Source organism: Molossus molossus, unplaced genomic scaffold (assembly GCF_014108415.1).
Source record: "Molossus molossus isolate mMolMol1 unplaced genomic scaffold, mMolMol1.p scaffold_m16_p_3, whole genome shotgun sequence".
NCBI lineage: Eukaryota > Metazoa > Chordata > Mammalia > Chiroptera > Molossidae > Molossus > Molossus molossus.
Window position 1 is genome coordinate 6,313,428 of NW_023425366.1, and position 21,169 is coordinate 6,334,596.

The window sequence follows — 21,169 nt, forward strand, 5'->3', positions numbered from 1 at the left end:
CCCTGTGGTCTTGAAGTATATATTGCAAGTAAAGATTTGACATAGCACCTATGCATCTAGAATGGTACAGCCGATGCAACAGCCTCGGGGGAATTCGGAAAGAATCACTGAAATGGTTCTCTGTATTTTAATGGTTCAGATCAGGAGCCCGAGCTGGGACAGTCCTCCCTCCTCCCCTGACATCAGCACAGCTGACGTGCATGAAAAGGATTCTGACCTAGTAGGCGGGAAATCAAAGAGACTTTTGATGATTCTCTCATTAGGGGTCCTACTCAGTTTTCTTTCTACTGCTCACAAGTTTCTGGTATTTCCACATTTACGACACCTCTGCTTGTCTGTAATGTGTCACTGGATGATTCTGGTCTCAAAAAGGCCAAGTCTGTACCTGAACTTTATAACACACAGAATTCTTATATTGAATTCTGAAGTTGTATAAATCTTACATAGTAGAGAGGCGACAGCAGTCCTGTCCCGTTATGGTCTCTCCTAGCCTAACTGTCAATCAGGCTCGGAAACAAACACTACTGATAGAGTACCTCCAGCTGTCGCTGCCGAGGTACGGACAGTCCACCCCGGACAGGGCGAAGGTGACTCCAGCGTTCAACCTCCGTGCAAAGGGAGCTCAGAGGACGTACTGGACCTCAGAGAAAGTTACTCAGCAAGGACTTTGGCAAGAAGAACAAAGAGAAAGCCGCGACCCGCAAACTGATTACCCAGCACTGTTTACCACGTATATTTGACATTTAAGGTTTCTTCTAAGGCTCCAGAGAAACCTATGAGTCCATGATAAAAATGACAGTTATTAACGGTCACTCACACCATCTCCATGTATCACTGTCGGAAGCTAATTGAACAGCTGTCTGTCTGAAGTCTGGTCGTCAAACTGGTGCAGACTGTCGGCTTTTTCATTGGTCTGTGATGGAAAGACTGATACAAGAATCGCGAAGAAAGTTACCCTTAAACTTGATTTTATTTAACTGCCTGTTCTTTATTCCATGTTTTTTATTTTATTTTAAAATCATGCTTGCTATTTCTACGTTCCGATGTGTCGCTTGGTTTTTCCTTTCACGCAATGGTGGTGATGCGGGATGACTTCTTTTTCATCTTCTTTTCACTTGAGTTCGCTTCTGGAAAAAATGCGCTGACCATGTCTTGGACCTAATTAAACAAAAAGTTGAATATGTTACTGGTCCATAATAACTGAATATACCCACTTCCTTGATTTGCTTATTGATTCAGATTTTTTCTTCCACAAGTGTGTGCTGAGCAGCTGCAGTGTGCAGTTGCCGCTGAGTTAGCCAGAGCGGGCGGGCCGAGAGCCGCTGTCCCCGCAGCTTCCGTGCTGGGCCAGAGACAGACAGTGGACGCCAAGTAACCCTAAGCGAGCCGCAGGTGCTTGTGCAGGCACTGGGGACCACGGCGCATTCCTGCGGAAGGGCCTTCCTTGCACAGACGTCGCACCAGCCGTGACTTTTCTGCCTGGGGAGTTGGTCATCACCATGGCGGTCAGCGTGTGGTTGGGGATGTCATTCACTATATTACCCAGTTGCTTATCAAGAAGGCACTGAGAGAAAGTCCTTTTTATATGTATGTATAAGGAATAGTAGAGATTACCCTGAGAAAAGGTTTTGTTTCATCTTTTGGTAGCAGAAAATGTGTCCTCAGGATATCGGAAAGTAAGGCTAGAGACACTTTTAGTGCCCATTTCTTTCCCTGCATTTTTTCCCGTAATTATTTCTAAAATTCATTAGAGAAGTACATCGCCTCCCTTACCACCCTTTGCACAATCAAATCTCATCTTGGCTTTTTGCTTGTTCCGATGCAGGTTGTAGTAGTTAATGTGCTAATATACCAGTGCACACAGGTATCTGGTGTATGATTTGCACTGTGAATGATGCAACCACGTGTAGAGAGATACTACTCTGTTGTTTGCATTTCGTTGCTTTGTATTTTATCATCTGTGACCCCCAGTGCTGATGAGTTGTTTTAGGTAGGTAGATGGGTGGATGGACAGATGGACAGACAGGCAGGCAGAGAGGCAGAGAGAAAACCCAAACAAACGTTTATATGCTATAAGCATTTCCAAGCAGGTCTTGATAACAAGTATATTTGACCCTACTTGTAAAACATTTATATTCACTGTGAAAGACTTTGGAATCACCAGAGGTAAAACCTAGCATTATCATTTCCAAGCCTGGAAAACATTTGCAATGTACAGTCTTTTATTTTTTTTCCTCCTGAAAATGTTGCTGCCAACTTCTGTTCACTGCGAGCGTATTTCCTGCGTGACAGACTAATCCTAGGGGCTGCGGAAGCCATGGAGACTCTCTACCGGCTCGGACTCTCCACAGCCACGCGGCCAGGTCTCGTGGCCAGCACCCAGCTGGATGCTTCCAGGCAGGTGATCTGGTTGTGAAAGCGCCGCCGTGATTATTGAATCGACCTGCAAAGAGCTGGCCGTGGGCTGGGATGTGCCTGTGGTGGAAAATCACAGCCCTGAAATAAGAAAGCGTACTGACTGAGTAACGTACAGATGTGTTCCATTGAATCGGGGCTTTGTGAAAGGTTATTTTCTGTCCCTTGAAGGAGATTTTGAGTAGGAATTCAAAGCCTCCAAGAGGGAAAAGGAATATTCTGTTTTCTGTCTGAATCTCAACATTATGTTCTTCAATGGACTGTTTAAAACCTGATCGAAATGAATGAGATTTCATTCTGCAAACATGAGCTGAGCTCCCCCTAAATGCCAGGAGCGGTGGATTGCACGCTGTTCTCTAGTCGCTCCTGCGTATGCCTCCGACGGACAGTTTCAGCCCGTTCTGTGCAATGTGCGTCATGACGTCACAGCTGCCCAGGGACTGCCTTTTCCTGGACGGAGTTCTGATGTTGGGGGTCCAGTGCAAATTTGGGTTTACCTTTACTTAGCTTTTGTTTATCTTTATTCTCGAGAGTTTTAAAAATTATGGGTTAAATAGGATGATGGAAAAAAGAGACATATCTGTGTCAACTTCACTAGCTTTTAATTTAAATCAGTAAATGCACATTCCCTATGGAACTGTGTTCGGAACACTTACCAGCTCTCTAAGAATTACGCTTCAGGGACCTAGATACCTTTGAAAATGTTGTTGCTTAAGTCAGACTCCAAAATCTTAGACTGGAATATTGATTGATCTGGTTTACACTTTTGCCAATCTCTTCATCTAAATGCCCAAGTTTGGAGGAGCTACTGAAGAGAAGACATTAACACATATAAATACCATGCACACCTTCACGGAAGTACAAGTATGGGTGAAGAGACCCCGAGTCTGTGGCCTCAAAGCATTTGATGAAGGCTTCACTTCTTAAGTGGTATTTGGTATGTGCAGGAGTCTGGGTAGTATTTGATAGGTGCAGGACTCTAGGTGGCAATTGGTATGTGAAGAAGTCTAGGTGGCATTTGTTATGTGCAGGTGTCTGGGTGGAATTTGGTATGTGCAGGACTCTAGGTGGATTTTTGATGTGCAGGACTCTAGGATGTTGTTAGAAGGAATGAGTAATAAGGGCACACACATAAAGAGAAGAAGAACAACAGCTGTGTTGGTGAAACAATGACTGTTAAGACCCACGAGAACAGCTCCACGTCTAATCTGTCTCCGTGTTCCCCGTAGACAGCACAGTGCAAAGCACATGGTTGGACCTGAGCACATGCTGAGGTTGGGATTTATAGGCAGTTCTGGTTGGAATCATGAAATGGGACCAGATTATGAAAGGTTTTGAAAGCCAGATTAAGGAATTTGTTATATATTCCACAGACAGTATTCCACGGACAAAATTCTACATGTGAATTTTTAGTGAGGTAGTAAAGTTTGGGAAAGGATTGTCTAATTTGACTATGAAACCTTGACAACTCCATGTAGCTATAAGTGAACTAAAGAAAGAATAGTTGTGGAGCTCAAACATTCTGCCCATTGAGTTCACTCACTAATCCTAATTAGAACTGATATTTTTTTCAAGATGTTTTGTAGCATCATTCTATTCAAGATAAAAAAAACTAGCAACAAATTGTTTTCCTTTACGTCGATATGGGGAAGGTAATTTTTAAAAATCCGTTTAATTTGCAAATGAAGTGAAAACAAAACAATAGTGTGAATGCACTACTAAGTAGCTTTGAATGTCTGCTACATGTTGTTCTTAAAGAAATCTCCAGTGCCCATTAAATTTATATACCTATCATTCTATAGTGCAAATTCTTTTTCAGTGATATACACTATTAGACAGACATATTTAATTCATTGTTCTCTAACGAAAAAATAAAAATCAGCTTTGGGATCAGTGAAAATGCTATGAAATTTAATTACACATCTCAACACCTAAGAAACACCTTTATGTGGCTCTTTTAAGGTTGCCCCAAACAAAGAGGACAGCTTCTCCGTGTTCTGTCCTCGCTCACCCTCAGGTGCTATTTGTCTGAACACATGGTCACATGTTATCACACGCTGTCTTACGCCATTTGCACACGGGTTGCTATTTATGTACACTAGTATACATTGTATTTTATTTTCTCATCTATCTAAATGCAAGGACCCTTTAGCACACCTTTTTCATTCTCTTACATGAAACGAGTTAACCAGCTGGAGGAACCTGACACTTGAGTGGGAAAGAGAAATGGGCGGAGCTTTCAGAAGCACGTCTAATGTGTTTAAGTAGCTTTCCTTAGTTAATGATGAGATTAGCATTCATGTGACAGTGTTCCAAGATGATCCAAAATAATTGCATAATCACAGCAAATGTCCCTCAAATTTAATTACAGAAGCTTTCACGTTTAAATCATAATTTTAAGCTTTCGTTGTAACGATGATACAAAAGTTGTACAGAGACACGAAGCGAGAGTGTGTTTGCTACCTTGGATTTTTAAAGCAGGGTTTATGGAGGTTGGGACCGAAAAGCTGTCCTCAGGTGTGCTCCTGTCAGGCCATCAGCATGGGGCACCGAGGGCGAGGGTTTGCCCTGGGATCTAGCAGGCAGAGACCAGAGGTGCAGCGACACATTTGACAGGGCACCGGCCACCAAAGAATCACCCGGCTGCAAATGTCCACCCGCGAGGCTGAGAAACCTTGGTCTGGAGAGTCTCATTAGGTTTTCCTTACTGGAACACAGATCCCGTAATTACTGTAAACCAGAAAGCACATGGAATGATGCTGTTGCATTTGTTCTTCCCCTGAGACCCTTTCAGCTCTCCCTGCTCACTTCCTCTGAAGTTTCAACTGTCATCTTTCTGTTCAGGGATTTCTGGTCACGACGCTGAGCAAATCGTACAGAAGAAAATATCGCGATCGTCAGTTTTCTAGGACTGAGGTATTTTAGTTAGATGCTACCGGTGTTCAACAACAAACCTTTTCTTGTTTTCCACTGCTATTCTTTTAAACTAGATGAGTAGTATTTTTTGGAACACACGAGTATACTTTTTTGTCTTGCTGCGGTATAATAAGAGATTCTATATCTTTCATATCTTAAAACTTATTTATGCCTGGCTGGTGTGGCTCAGTGGTTGAGCGTCGACCCTGCACCAAGAGATCACTGGTTCGATTCCCACTCAGGACACATGCCCAGGTTGTGGGCCTATCCCCACTGGGGGGCGTGCAGGAGGCGGCCAGTCGATGTTCTCTCTCATCGATGTTTCTATCTCCCTCTCCCCTCCTCTCTCTCTCAAATTAATAAAGAAAAAAAAAATTTTTGTAAACAAAATAACTTATTTATAATTATTTTAAATGTCACAGGTTCTAGGGGACATTTTGTTTAGGATCCTTTGTAGGGGAGGAGGACATTGGGCCATATCTAGAAATTGCCTCTTTACAAAATGTGCTCCAATTTAGGAATTTGAACACTGACTGGATGCTTGATCATATTTATAAATTATTATAAATTTTTAAGTACAATAATGATATTATGATTTTTATTTTAGGATATTCATCTTTTAGTGATAAATACTAAAATTTTGAAGTTGATGAATATAGTTGCAATTTACTTCAAAATAATAAAGGAAGGGAGAGATACTGGGTGGGGCAAAAGTAGGTTTACAGTTGTTCATATGGAAAATAATACAATAATTAAATAATAATACACAAATAAACTGTGTTTCGTTCCTCACAACTGTAAGTTTGTATGTAAGGTATCAGTGAAACAAGCTTACCTATGAGTTGATACCTGTTTAAACTGGGCCGTGATGGCCTGCAGGTATATTTTGCTATTATATCACACTATTCTCCAGGTTTATTAGACTATGATATTACACATTCTACTGGGACCCTGATTGTGTACTATTATATTTTCTGTTTTTTTAATATATTTAAAAACTTCCAGAATAAAAACATTATCAAAAATAAGGCAAAAAGGAGCTTTTTTGTAACTTTTATCTTTTTAAATATGTCCCCAAACCCTACCGTCTCCACAGGCTGGAGAGAAAACCCTGGTTGACTGTGTGTCTGGCCGGGTAAAGCTTCTGTTGAACGTGGTCTGGGAAGGGCGGGTTCACAGCTCAGTTATGCTTAAGAACAGAGGGTGTGTTTCCTGGAGGCAAGAGCCAGCCCCTTCCGGTGCTCGTTTATCACACTGACCCAGTAGGTCAGGGAGGGATTGTGACACGTAGGGTGTGGACACGCTGTTGGGGTGTCTGACCCAGTTCTTCCTTCCCTCCTTCTGCTTAAGTATCACAAGCTGAAAAATGACGTATATGACTTTAGTCCACTGATTTCTATTCTTTCCAGAGTTTGTTATTTGACTGAAATAAGATATAATAAAGGGCGTCTGTGTCGAAGGGGGAAATCCATTGAACCCTTCATCTTTTTCTGTAAAGGACCAGAGAGAAAATAGTTGAGGCCTTGTGGAGTACATATGGTCTCCACCACATATGTCTTTTCATTTTTATTTTTTAGAAACCCCGAAAATGTGAAAAACATGAATAACTTCATATAAAAAGGAGTAAAAAATACGAGGGTTGGATTCAGCTGTAGGACTCTTGATATAATCTTATTTCAACATTCGTCTTCTCTCCAAATTTAGCTCATTCTTAATAAAACACAAGCAAAAACATTCTGTAAAAGACGTTTTACTTATCATTATTATCTCTTAACACATTTTACCTCTGTTAACTAAAACATCCTGCTAACTAAACCAAGTACTGATGGGGATTAGTTTTCCTCACCAACACCTACTTGAGCCTGTATCCAGACTTCTTGACTAACCGCAGGGGTGGGTTTACCACTGTGGTCACTGCCTGGACCTTGCTCATTGGGTGTCATATAGAGAGAAGTTTCTTGGTGTGAGGAAAGATCAACGGTATTTGTCTCTGTCAGGAAAAATGTGTGGATGCGCGTGTTTTCCTGGTGGGGGGATTGCTTTGTTTATCTGGTACATTTTAGCAGTTATCTTGCACAGAGAGATTTCCAGCTCACCTCTCTACTGATATTTTGGATTACTCAGGAGTAGAAAACGAGAACTCTGTAGGCAGGATATTAGTTTTTGTTTGTTTTTTTAACCTACTTAAGGGCTCTGTGCCTCCTCGTGTACAGAACTTGAAGAATTCATTGTCATCTCTCAAGACAGGGAAAGGTAGAGGCTTTTAACAAAACGGACTGGAACGAACATCTAGTAAGAGGCATGGAAGAGTCAGGACTTCCGCCTGAATGGTACAATCACGCTCAGGTGAGCTGAGGTCCTGGACTCAAAGGTGAGGGCGCACACAGCAAACCACCTCAGGAGAGTCAAGGCCAGCGTGGCCAGCGAGAACACCCCTCTGGAAACCACAGCCATCCCAGTGCCCCGAGAGCCACTGTAGAGACACCATTCCCGTAACTGCTCTGAGTTTCCTGTGTTCATCCTTCCTTTCAGTCTCCCCATAAGAAGGTGTAATTAAGCCTCCGAGTCACAATCCAATACAAAGCACCCCTTTGGGAGGAGCTGTGAGCCAGGCCATGGTATGAGCTGCTGGCCGGGTTTCGGATGACCATCTTTGCGGCATGAATCTTGGTTGACCAGTTATCTCAGATATTTGGTCACGTGATAAAAGCTTCCCAACTTGAATGCACAGAAGTGTACTGTTTCTAACCAGTTTTCTAGAAAGGGGCTCCTAGCTAATGTCAGGAAGAGCTGGATGAAGTAGAGTTTCTCTGGATGTCAAAGCCTTGCTTGACCTTTTTTCCCTGACAACCTTTTATCTTATCTTCAGTCATAAGACAGACACCGTCTGGTGATTTTCCTTCATGTCTGAGTTCACAATCGTAGATGTCTCATCACCTTCCCATTTCTTCGGAAGCTTCATTTTACAGGGATTCTTGGAAGAGAACAGTTCTGTTCTGGGTGCTAAGCTTTATCTCGGGCAACTCTCCATCGCCTCCAACCCAACAGTATTACCAAAACCTCTTTACAAATTTGTATTTTAACTGCTGAGAACCTCCCTGTCAGTTCACTTTATAATCCAGTGGTAGATTGATCTTCTTGTGTCATCAAACAAAAGATCTGAAGAACAAGTTTACTTTCTAGAGAAAGAGGTTGAGTTTTAAGATTTTTATCAACATTTCAATAGCTAGCAGACAGTTTAGCTTAGGAATTATTCTCAACTTTTTTTTTTTTAATATGAAATGCTTGCATTTTCAATAAATTACAAACTCTTTGAGGCAGGGTCTGTGTCTTTCATTAGTTTCGTATTCCCATGTTTTCTTCTAGGGGGCTGGTTGCAGGAACATAATTGGTTGACTTAAATTCATATTGTCAATTCATTCTCATTTCTTTCTGCCACCTTTCTAGTTTCTCTTATGCAAGGAACCTGGTTTAATGTCGGTCTGGCAGCTACAAGTCTTCACTTACAAAAAAAAAAAAAAAAAAAGCCTATCATTGGCCTCACCTAAGAAGTAGCTAGAAAGGCAGTCTCAGGCCTCATCCCAGACTAACTCAATGTCAACCTGTCTTTTTAGGAAGATGCGCAGGTGATTCCTATGCACATTGTAGTGCGGGAAACACTGCACTAAAGAATCTAGTCCAAATCAGCGACTATCATTAACTTTTACATTAAATAAACCAAGGACATGTCTACTTAAATCTCTATTTTATTATTCATGTCATACAGGTACATGGATGAAAAATAAGAGAAAGCCCGAGGAAAATTTAGGAGACCTTTTTTTTTCCCCTGCAGTAGCCTCACCTCAGAAATACCTAGTGAATATATGTTCTGTTATTATTTCTACTATACTTTTTTTGGGGGGGGAGGGGAGCATATTAAACCACCTAGGACAACAAAAGCTGTCAAGATATTACTTCAAAAAGAAACAACACACACTTGAGGTATCTAAGAACTAAAATCATTTGATGAATTTTTTAAAAGCTGGTTGCTTTTTAAAGGCATTTATAATTCAAGGCATTTGACTAACTTTTACAACTTGAGTGTGGGGAGATTTAAAATCAAAAGGAAAAGTTTGTAGTGGTCTGGCGGATTTTGGGCAATGGATAGAAGGAGGGAACTCATGGTCTTACCCTTCTTAGCTTTGATGTTTCTGTGTGACTTCTGTTCTAGTTACATAACAGGTCTCCTTTAATCTTCTGTTTATGCCATGGCTGATGATGGTGGTTTCCCACCTACTCAACAGATATTCCGAGAATTACAGGGGTAGTCCATCAAGTATCTTAAGTTGCCAAGGACAATCAGTGTAGATACATAGTGGATATTGGTTTAGAAATAGTGTTGTGTAAAGCTGATTTCAAGCAGACATGAGACAATTGAAGAAATCACAGTGGAATCAGAAGACACAGACATCCTAAGCAAGGGAAGGGATGAGAGGTTAAGGAGTGGAAAGTATGGACCTTAATGGAACCACTTACATATCCAACAATATAAAACAGTCATGTCATAAACATGTGTATAATCTATAAAAGATAAGAGCAATGTAACTTTGGGTGGAGAAAACCAAACTCCTCAAAACAATGTGGCTGTTTGGGATGTTGTGTTCAGATGTGAGCATCTTGTTTTACAAGGAATATTTCCATTTTGTATGTCATTCTGCTGTTCATTTGTTGATTGACTCATTCATTCCTTATTCTCTGAACCAAGTGGTATTATGGGATTAAATCTGTGGTAAGTAGATAAAAGTAGACATTGCAAGTGTGATTGTTGTACTTTTCGTGAAAGACCTTATAGTTGAGTGTAGAGAAATATCATATAAATAAGTAAGTCCGATAAGGTACTCTAAGATGCTGAGATGCAAGAGGATCGAGGTAGAGAGGAGGCACAAAGATAAATTCTCCCTGGGGTATTTAAGAAAGGGTGTCCATGGTTGTGAAACCATCGTATGTGAGACAAGTCTAAGGAATTGGTATGGCTACTTTATAAACAAATTTTTTACCAGAGGGTGGAGCGTGTGGGAGATGATATGTACTTCACAAATTTGGAGAGTACTTGATATATGAAGCATTACTTTTTTTGTGATTGTAGCAGGTAGAGCCCAGATCACAAGAATACAGAGAGGATGAACATAAGGGATGAAGGAAGGGGACCCATGGTTTAGGAGTGCCCGTACTGTTCTGGACTCATCCTAGGCACCTTAGAGGCACTATTTTAGTTCATCCTCATTACAACTTTGCCAATACATAACTTGTCTGAGGGGCCACTGGTGGGCATACTCAGACCCAGCTGATAACCCAAATCCTCTGTTTTAAGACATGAACTAACTAAACCTAGGTGGAGAGTTAAGGTGTGTTTGACAAGGCAGTAACTTTAGATGATCTTAATAATCTTAAATAACAGGATGGGCAGTAGTAAAGGACACTAATAATTGTGCAAATACAAAGAATTGAAATGATCAGTTGTATCTTTAGGAAAAAAGCAAAATTGGTATCATTTATTAGACTATGTATCATGATATATAATCTATGTATACATAATTCTTTATATCTATATTTGAAAATGTTATATCCAACTTCTGCTTCAAAATATTGCAAAAATATAAAATATTTTGAAATGCATCAAATATTACAAAACTTATATGTATTTAATGTTTTTATTCTTTTTATTATTATTTTTTTATTTTTTTATCCTCACCCGAGGACATTTTTCCATCCTTTGTACAGATAGAGTGGGAGGGAGAGAGAGGAAGGGAGAGAGAGAGAGAAACATTGACGTGAAGGGACACATCGAGTGGCTGCCACCTGCACGACCAACCAGGGCTGGGGGACAAACTGCAACCGAAGTACATGACCTTAGCGGGAACCGAACCCGGTTATCTCCGGACCGCAGGCCGACGCTCTAACCGCTGAGCCAAACTGGCCAGGGCAATGTTTTTATTCTTTTAATTTCTTTAGATCTTTATTCAAACCCGTTTGACACTTAAAATGCTTTTACCCGCCAAGCTTGATATGCAAATTGATTTAAGTCCAATGTTACCAACTCCTATGCCATAAAGCAGTAGTATTTTACTAGTTCACTGCTATAAATATGGAAAGATTACAAATACAAATATAAAAAACAAAAAGTGCATTTCTTCTTGCAAATTATTTAGAATGGAATATATAGGAAATCAGTATGTTGATGTACAAAAGAAAAGTGCTTTTATTTCATGACATCGGTTACAAAAGAAAGAAGCAGCTGTTGCCTAGGTTACTATGAGTAGTCAAGTACAAATGTTCTCTTAAATTCTAGAAACTCAAGTTAAACACATTCTCTTACAAATTTCAGGTATAAGGTTATGATTAGCTCTGTGTTACTAAGTGTCACACCCTATTTTAGAGGTCTGGGAAATATTGTTGCAAAATTCCTAAGGTTATTTGCCCACCTTATTAAATGACTGTTCATGTAGGTGACAGTAATCTCAGAAGGAATGAAATGTTTATAATCAGGGATAACTAGTGTCAGCTGAAATAGCACTGGGTAGTTGATATATCTGATAGCCTAAGGATTAGTGAGAGAATATATATAGTGTATTAGGTCCAATTTAATCTGCCAGACACACATCTCAGGATGTTGAAACTAGAGACAGGTTTCTAACGTGCCTCGGGTGTGTTGTGTTGCTGTTAGTTTCCTCTTGGTTAAGTGAAATAACTTCCCCTGTAAAGAAAATAACCTGTAAAGAAAAACAGGAGAATCCTACAGAATTAAAATCAATATGCCGAGTCTTCATTACTTTTCATGTGATTATAATTTAGAAATCTGTATCCCCACGAAGGGACCTCTTTCAAAGTAAATGTGCATGAAGAATCTTAAAGTAGTGATTACACCACCAGGAAATTCCTGGTTGCGTTCTCAGAGAGTAAACAAACAAGAAAAAAGCAGAAATCTTGAAACAACAAGCAGGATCTAGAAAATATACCAGCAGATGCTTTAAAAAGCTTCAATCTGTAGGCTGTGTTCAGCTTGCTCTTTGGGAGTTCAGTTTTATTTTGCATCTTATTTTACTTCCTTGTGAGGTCATCTGGACACCAAAAAAAGAATTAATTTTCTACCTGGTGAGTATGGACATATGTACGTTAGAGAAAACAGTACTCAACCTTCCCGATACTTTCTTCATCACAGTCATTGCACAGGAATCTCAAAGACACGTCGTCTTCTTAGAGAAGGTACATAAAGCCCTGGGAATCTTTATTACAAGGATGAGATACTTAGCAGGGGACCCAATAGTGTACCATCTAAAACTTGAGATTGGAACTCAGTATGGGTCTTGGGTTTGTCCAGAGTTATGGATGGACTCATAAGCATTTCAGAATAACTGAATCTGAGCTCACAACTCAAAGTAGCAGGGGTACAATAATGTTACTATGTGGTTGCTGTCTTTAAAATGTCTTAAACTAGTAGGGTGACAAGGTCAATGTTTAGGAAACAATTAGAAAATCTAGTACAAAAATATAAAAATAATGGCAAACTAATCTATATATATAATTTCTAAGGAACCTAAAGGATAGCATAAGGTGTAGATGAGCCCTGGCTGGTGTTGCTCAGTTGGTTGGGCATCATCTGGTGCCTGAAGGCTGCCCATTCTTCCTAGTCAGGGCACGTGCCCAGGGTTGTGGGCTCAATCCCCGGTAGGGGGCATTCAGGAGGCAGCCAATTGATGTTTTCCTATCACATTGATGTTTCTCTTCTCCTCCCTTCTTCTCTCTCAAAATTAATGACAAATCTTTAAAAAAAAATACAGATGAGTAAGTTGGTTTATCTTGCTTTGTCCTTTACCCAAACTCATACACACACACAGTAAATAACAAAAAATCACCCACTCTGTAACACCTAACACAAGACTCTCTTCACTTGGTTAGTGGATCTCCAAAATAACAATATCAAGAGAAAATTCACAGGGAAACTCTGACTTCATTCATAGGGAATCTAGAAACTTAATTCATGAAATCTAAGACTCTTTTATCATCAGAAGGTTTACTTTTTTTAATTTCCAAATATGTGGAATTTCTTAATTCTGTTATTTGTGATGGAAACAAAGACTATGGAGCCTTTAAAAGAAGAAGGGACTATTGTAAGTGTTTTTCACACAGACCAGTGACTTTCTGTTCTCAGTAATGTACCTTGGTTTGTTCTGCTCCTCACTGAGGAATTGTTGAGGAGATGCTGAGAGATAATGGCTGGAGAGCTCTATGTTGGTAATGAACACTGCCGTTTCCAACTTCTGAGAGCACTTGGTCAGTGTAAGCCTCTATTTAGCCCTTAGTTTTTCCATAGGTGATTGAAACTCACTTTGTAGAATGTGTTGCTATTTGGTTCAGTGATTCCATTCAAATTGGTTATTTTGAAGCTAAAATGTTCAATCATTTCTAATTTTTTAAAATCAAAGTCTATAGGAATTTAAGGAATAAGTTTTGGAAATGAAATTATTGCTTTTATCATTTAGTTAGCTAGCAAATAAGGAAATCCAAATTTAGAAATGTTTATTTACCATATACTGGGAAGCTACATTTCAATGCAGTTGTTTAAATAGAAAATGCCTACGTGCATACAGAATAAAAAATTTATGCTGATCTTATTGGGAATATATTATCTACATAAGGCAAGCCTGTCATCTGATCCAGTTTTGCTTCATCATGGGGCTTTCTAAGCCAGTGTTTGGGCTCACTTTGATTTCTGTCTACATGATACCATTTGCTTTATGCCTTCTGTCACCAGAAAGGGACCAGGCTCAGAGTGGATCTGTATATGGGTTGTTGACTTTGTGCAGAAAAGATTTCACCAAACAATTCCAGGTGATTTTTTTTTTTTTTTTTTTTTTTTTTTTTTTTTTAATCCTCACCCGAGGACATTTTTTGTTCAGATAGAGTGGGGAGGGAGAGAGAGAGAAAGAGAGAGGAAGAGAGAGAGAGAAACATCGACGTGAAAGGGACACATCGAGTGGCTGCCACCCGCACGACCCAACCAGGGCCGGGGACAAACTGCAACCGAGGTACATGCCCTTAGCGGGAACCGAACCCTGGTCTCTCTGGACCGCAGGCCGACGCTCTACCGCTGAGCCAAACTGGCCAGGGCGAATTCCAGGTGATTTTGAGAGTGTATTTATTAAACCTGGAAACTGTGAAACCAAAGAAGGGGTTAGGATAGAAGAAATAACAGGAGAGGGTTGAGGCATTGCTTCTTCTTTGGCTCTCCAGAAAAGTTACAGGAAGGAAGTGAGCCACACTGAGCAGTGTGAATTCACTGAGAACTGAATGCCCAAGTGGCAGAAGTGAGCCAAGGTAGGGCTGCTATCAGCTCACTGAAAAGTCTAGGACAGAAGAAGCAACAGAGGGAGCCTAGGCAGTGCTCTGCTTTGGACTTCTAGAAATGTTATAGGAAAGAAGTGAGCCATGCTGGGCTGCATGGACTCACTGAGACGTGAAAATCACAATGACAGAAGTGAGTCAGGACAGGGCTGCTGTCAGCTCACTGAAAAGTCAGAGAAAAGGGGGGTGTGGAGACAGGTTCCAGGGGTTAGCCTAGGACTAGCTGCCACTGCCCCCTGCTCCCTTGATTGCAAGTCTCACTGGGACCTTTAGAGTTTAGGAGAAAAGAAAGTAAACATACACTCTAAAAACATTTGAGTGGGTTTACTCCAAGGAGGATGCCTGCTGTGTCCTTGGTCTTGAGAGCTTTCATCTAGGGGTCTCAGGGGAGGATCTCAATAGTATGTTTATTAGCTTTTCCAGGTATGTCCTTTCAGAGTTGTGGTCTCTACTAAAATAACTGATGTTTGCAAAGTAGGTGGTCGTTAGTCACTGCAGCTGGTCGTGATGTCAGCCATTGCCTCACTTCATCGGGCTTTGCTGCTTTTGTGGGTCTGGAGCTGAAACACAACTCGGGCCTAGATGTTCTCTCTAGAGCTTACTGCTTAAGGGAGCGGTCATGAAAGGGATGTATGGGGGTCTCGTGAGGCTATTCTCGGCCCCTCGATTTCTCCTCTAAGGGTGGGGGAGGTCTGAGACTGCATGACTAGCAATGTGCCAGGGGAAGAGGGGAAAGTCCAAACCATATGACCAATGATAGAAAAGTCAGGGGTCTAAGCGCCCTGACCAGCAAAATGCTGGGTGAGGAAAGGTCACCGAGGGGGTAAGGTTCTTGTTTTCTCAGTTTTGCCCGTTTCTGGGCACCCAGGGCTTTCCATCCTCATGACCATCTGTCTGGCTATAAATTGCTCTGCCCGTTTGTTCTGCTGTCTGTCTGTTTCCCCAGTTCACTTGCCAGTGAATTTCGCTAATTCTCACTATCCTGCCTCACTTTCAGAATTCATGAAAACTTCTGTCTCAGCATGGTTTCTTCCTGTTTTCAACTCCGTTGTGGATGTATTATTTCCCTTTCTGCATCTTCTTTTTGTTGTTGTTATTTCAAAGGGAGTGGGATGAGGACCTGAGGATAGTAAGTGTGTTTCAGCCTTCCCTTTGAACCAAAGCTTCAGCTGTTTAAAAAAATAAGACTATTTTAAGATGGAGAATTGGCAATTGGGTACTTTTAATTATAAGAAGAAATTAGCTGATAAAACAGAAAATGCTGCTAACCTTTGATTTCTTTCACCATGAGATTTTGTTTTTAATTTTGGGAGGCCTTAATAGCTTTTTTAGAAAATTACCAAACAAATCTTTCTTTCTTGTTTTTATAGAGATTTGCCTGCTGACCAAGGGACGCCGTACGGCCAGTGTTCGAGCTGATACATACTGTCGTCTGTACTCACTTTCTGTGGACAACTTCAACGAGGTCCTGGAGGAGTACCCAATGATGAGACGAGCCTTTGAGACAGTTGCCATTGACCGACTAGATCGGATAGGTACTCTTCAGTTTTGTCTTCTTCGTGCACACTTCAGTTTGAATCTAGTAGACTGGTACATATTTGCAATCATCAGTCCCAGATGCTAGATTACAGAATGAATGCTAATTAGCATAGAAGTAGCAATTAGCTATAGCCCTCTTTCTAGAAAGATCTGAGGATCTAACTTTCTCTTCTCAGTGTTCTAGGTTTATTTATTCATCTCTATTTTTACTAGCTACGCAATCTGATTTCCCCAGTGATGCCAAAACAATTTGAATCTTCAGGTAAAAAGCAATGATAAACATTCTAGTTCTAGCATTAAAATAGAACTAAAAATACCAGTGCATGAGTCAACATTACAAACCAGAGTTATCACAAGGATTTTTTTTATCATTATTATTATTTTTAAGGATCAACTTTACATTTTATCCTTATATTAAGAATTGAAAACTTGGGTCAAATAATTGTCTCCAGAAACTTCTTGATGTTTGTAATGCAGACTCCAGCAGAAAAAGCCTTGCTAGAGTGCCCTACATAGATGCTTCACTTTGCAAATACCAGTTATTTTAGTCTTCTCTGCTCTCCAATAAAAATGTAGGAATTAGGCCCTATTAGTTACACTCGTTTAAGTTTTGAGTAACTGCCATAGTAAAGTTAGATCAGATTAGCTCGCAGTTAACTTCCCAGGTCTGCTGGGCGTTGGGATGTCAGAAGTGTGCATCTTTTTCCACACCCAGATCCTCTTCTCCGGCCCACCCCCTCTGCCTCTCTTCTCTACTTAACTACTAGCCTCCCTATTCCAGTTTAGACATCCCATCTCGATAGGCAGAGCACCCAGATGTGGAATGTGCCCCCCGACCCCCCCGGGAAGCTCTTCCATCACAGCGCTGCTTTTATTGTTGTGATTGTGCTAGAGATGCCAAGCTTTGTAAATGCAGAGATCATGTCTAATTCATGATTACATTCACAGTACCTGGTACACAGTACATTTTATTGAAGAGAGGTAGGGAGGGATGAAAGAATCAATGAACTCAAAGGAGCTGGGGTTGGGATCACTTGAAAGTAAACAAGGAGGTATTTCGACTGCTTCACTCCTGTTAAAGGTAAGGACTTCTGACGGATGCACTTCACATCTTCCCTTCCATGTGTACTAGCAGGATACCAGACTGCATAAAGATCTGAAATTAGGCGAGGAGGAATCAGGTAGTATGGGATATTACCATTAGACTTAACACGTGTATTAGAAACTCTCATGGACTACTTAGAGATTTAACATGATATAGTGCCCTGGGAGACAGTGCCTGTCCTCTCTCTCGGCCTGCTGGGGGTCGTTGCAACGTAATGAACTCCAAGCAGACTGCTTGGAGTAAGGGGGAGCATCACAAGGGAGTGAATGTTCCAGATCTCAAGGTAATTAATCCTTGAGATTGCATCTCTGGGGACCATACAGCCAAGCCCAGCATACTTCCTGTCTCTCGCTGTTTTCAGCAGAGATACATCATAACAAACACATTCACACTTGGGCAAATGGCCCATTGTCGCTCTCAGGGTGGCTTTCCAAACCCAATTCATGCATACTTTATCTATTCACATGTATACTTTACACTCAGGGTGGCATTCCAGCCCATATCCATGCATTCCTTATCTATTCACACACATACTTTGATCCTTGACTGGCCAGGTCTCGAGAATGCATACCTCCAGGTTACATTTGTTCATCCACTGAACCCCCAACCCTACAAGTGCCCATAAAAGAAGTCAGTGCTCTTCAGAACATCTTTGCTTAACTTGAAAATCACTTCCCTTGTTGTGGTGCATGAATGTTCATGTTGAACTAGAGATTAATTTCTGAGCATATGAATTGTTTTCCTAAACCAACTCCACATCTTTAGAGAAAGCATTAAAATCCAGATATTTCAATAGAAAATTTCTCTTTATCTGATACAGCTTCATTTTCACCTAATTAATTGCAGTTAATTTTTATAAGAAAGTTTGCATGAAATTATTTGTAATCAATAATACAGGCAATGAAATTGCTACTAAGCACCAAACATTTGCATTTTCAATTCTTATAGAATTCTAACAGTGCATTAAAATGTATAGTATTTTTCTACAGGGTCACAGATATTTAGATTATGCAATGTTGATTGTTCACATGATCACAAAGAAGTATTATCCTTCTCAGTTGTGTGGCCATTTCTTATAAATGTATAGGTAGTTAAGGGAACTTGCTAAATAAGCATTTGTATTTATTACTAACCTAGAGGTCTTGTTCTTTGGGAAATTAGGATAATTTTTCAAGGAGTGATAGATTAATTATCTGTACTGGCAGACATTTAAAATAATTGCAACCTAAAACAAATGGGATTTTTATGTCACTTATACATAAATAAAATAAAATATAAAACAATTGCTTTTCCCAGCATCAAGTAAAGTTTAGCACATATTTTCATTCAAAAATATTTCTTGTTACTTTAGATGTTATATTTTATTTAGTGATTTGGCAAATTGATTCATTTGTAGTTATCATATTCACCTGGGTATTATTTTCTCAATGATGTCATCAAAAGTCACTGATTTTCCCCTCCTTCATCAACCCAGTACTGATTCTACTAGTTGTTCTGCCCGAGAATGTCTACTTATTTCAAAGCACTAGGAAGACAATGTCAGGAACGGGGGTCATGGTCATTGAGGTTCTGCAGTGAGCTAAGAGCCCGCCATACATTGGATCCTCGCAGCCCTTCAGAAGGGGAAGATTACAATGTGGTTCTCAGTCTGGCGACACATGAGAATCTGCTGAGGAATCTGGGGTTACAGTGTCAAAATCTGGACCCCATGCCTGGCACATTCTGATCTAAGTGCTGGAGGACAGATGGAAATCAGTGTGTTTTTAAGCTGCAGAGATGAGAAAAATATGCAGGGAGGGTAGAGAATCACTGGTGTAGGGCACTGGTCAAAGGCAAAGTCCTCTGCTTCTCCAGCTCGCACACGGGAGCCCCTGGGGAGTTCAGCAAAGTGGAGCTCCTGGGGGAGCAAGGGGTGTGGCCACCGGACCGCATCCCAGCCAGCATCCAGGTGAGAGATGCCGCTGGTCCTTTGATGATGGTACATCTGGAGTCACTATTTCCCCTTCCCAGCGCTGATGTTCGATCAGGAACCATGTTCTCCCCGCACGGTCCTTTACCCTGCCTGGGGCTCTGGCTCCTTTCCAGAGCGATGGGTTACAGATGCACCTACCGCAAGGAGTTGAGGTCATTAAAATAAATCTACCTGCAGCCTGTAGGGCGCCTGTCACACAGTAGGGGTTCCACTGTCCTTTCTTGAAAAAGAAGCTTTCCACTTAAGTCTTGGTTCGGGGCCCATCCTGACCCAGTGCCCTTTCTCCCCACTCTGCAAAGTGGCCCTCACGCCAGGCACCTCCCTTTCCTCTGTCACACGGCGTCTGCCACGCGCAGGCCTTTGCACTTGCCTTGCACGGAAGGGTAGATCTTCCAGAACAAAGCAGGGAGCCCAGGGCAGGAGCCCCGTTTCCGTTCGGTTCTGAAGGTGAGTACTGGGCTTGGACCCTGCGCTCCGAACCCCGCTGGGAGCGTTCAGATGCCACGCTCGCCGGAGTGCCAGCGGCCACGGGTAGGCGTTCTAAGTGCTTATTTGTCTTTCGCTCACAGGAAAGAAAAATTCAATTCTTCTGCAAAAGTTCCAGAAGGATCTTAACACTGGTGTTTTCAACAACCAGGAGAACGAGATCCTGAAGCAGATCGTGAAACACGACCGGGAGATGGTGCAGGCCATAGTTCCGATCACTTTTCCGCAGACGGCAGCCCTGAACTCCACCTCTTCCACCGCCACCCCCACCTCGCGCGTGAGGACACAGTCGCCGCCCGTGTACACAGCGACCAGCCTGTCCCATAGCAACCTGCACTCCCCCAGCCCCAGCACCCAGACCCCGCAGCCCCCCGCCGTGCTGTCGCCCTGCTCCTACACCACGGCCGTGTGCAGCCCGCCGGTGCAGAGCCCGCTGGCCGCCCGGACTTTCCACTACGCCTCGCCCACCGCGTCGCAGCTGTCCCTGGTGCACCAGCCGCCGCAGCCCACGCAGCCCGCGCAGCCCGCGCAGCCCCCGCAGCCGCCGCCCAGCAGCTCCACGCCGAAAGCCGACGTGCACAAGAGCACGCAGGCTCTGCACAACACCAGCCTGACCCGAGACGTCAGGCCCCTGTCCGCCTCGCAGCCCTCGCTGCCCCACGAGGCCTCCACCCCGATCTCCAGACCGCATCCCACCGTGGGCGAGTCCCTGGCCTCCCTCCCGCAGCCCGCGGCGGCTGTCCACAGCGCGGGCCTGCCGCCGGGGGGCAGGGGCACGGTCCCCCAGAGAGTCACCCTGTTCCGACAGATGTCATCGGGAGCCATTCCTCCCGCCCGAGGTGTCCCCCCCGCGCCCCCTCCACCAGCGGCCCCTCTTCAGAGAGAGGCTTCCTCAGTCTTAAACACAGACCCAGATGCAGAAAAACCACGATTTTCTTCAAATTTATGATCCCTGCCAGTTGTCAAAGCAGACTCGAATAAACCGAGAACATTCTCAGATCTTATTTTATTCTATCTCCTGGTACATCCCTATAGCCTACTATGAAGAGGTATTTTAGAAAGCTCTGGCTACATGCAAAATGTAAAAATAAATATATATATATATATATACATATACTATTAAATATATATCTAAAATCCCGAGAGAAGTTCAAAAGACTCGTTTAGCATTCAGTGTCATATGTCTTCCTTACTTTAAATCATTAAAAGATTTAAAATGTTGTTGTAAGATTATTTATTTTTAACCTACTTTTACTTAAGTCCTTTGATATATGTATTTCTACATTTTACGAAGAGTTCTTGGATTCAATGCAAACAAAACTCAGATTTTAAAAAGGCAACTCAAGTGAGCTCCT

At 41.9% G+C, this 21,169-nt stretch overlaps 1 protein-coding gene across 1 annotated transcript in view; it reads left to right on the forward strand.

Moving 5' to 3' along the window:
• Window positions 1-20,914, forward strand: part of HCN1 (hyperpolarization activated cyclic nucleotide gated potassium channel 1) — a 334,018-nt gene extending 313,104 nt beyond the window's left edge. The window contains exons 7-8 of the mRNA XM_036280637.1: window positions 16,083-16,247; window positions 19,898-20,914. Of these exons, the coding sequence (XP_036136530.1) occupies window positions 16,083-16,247; window positions 19,898-20,763 (1,031 nt within the window). The 3' untranslated portion in view covers window positions 20,764-20,914. The remainder of the gene's footprint in view (window positions 1-16,082; window positions 16,248-19,897) is intronic.
• Window positions 20,915-21,169: the final 255 nt, after the last annotated feature.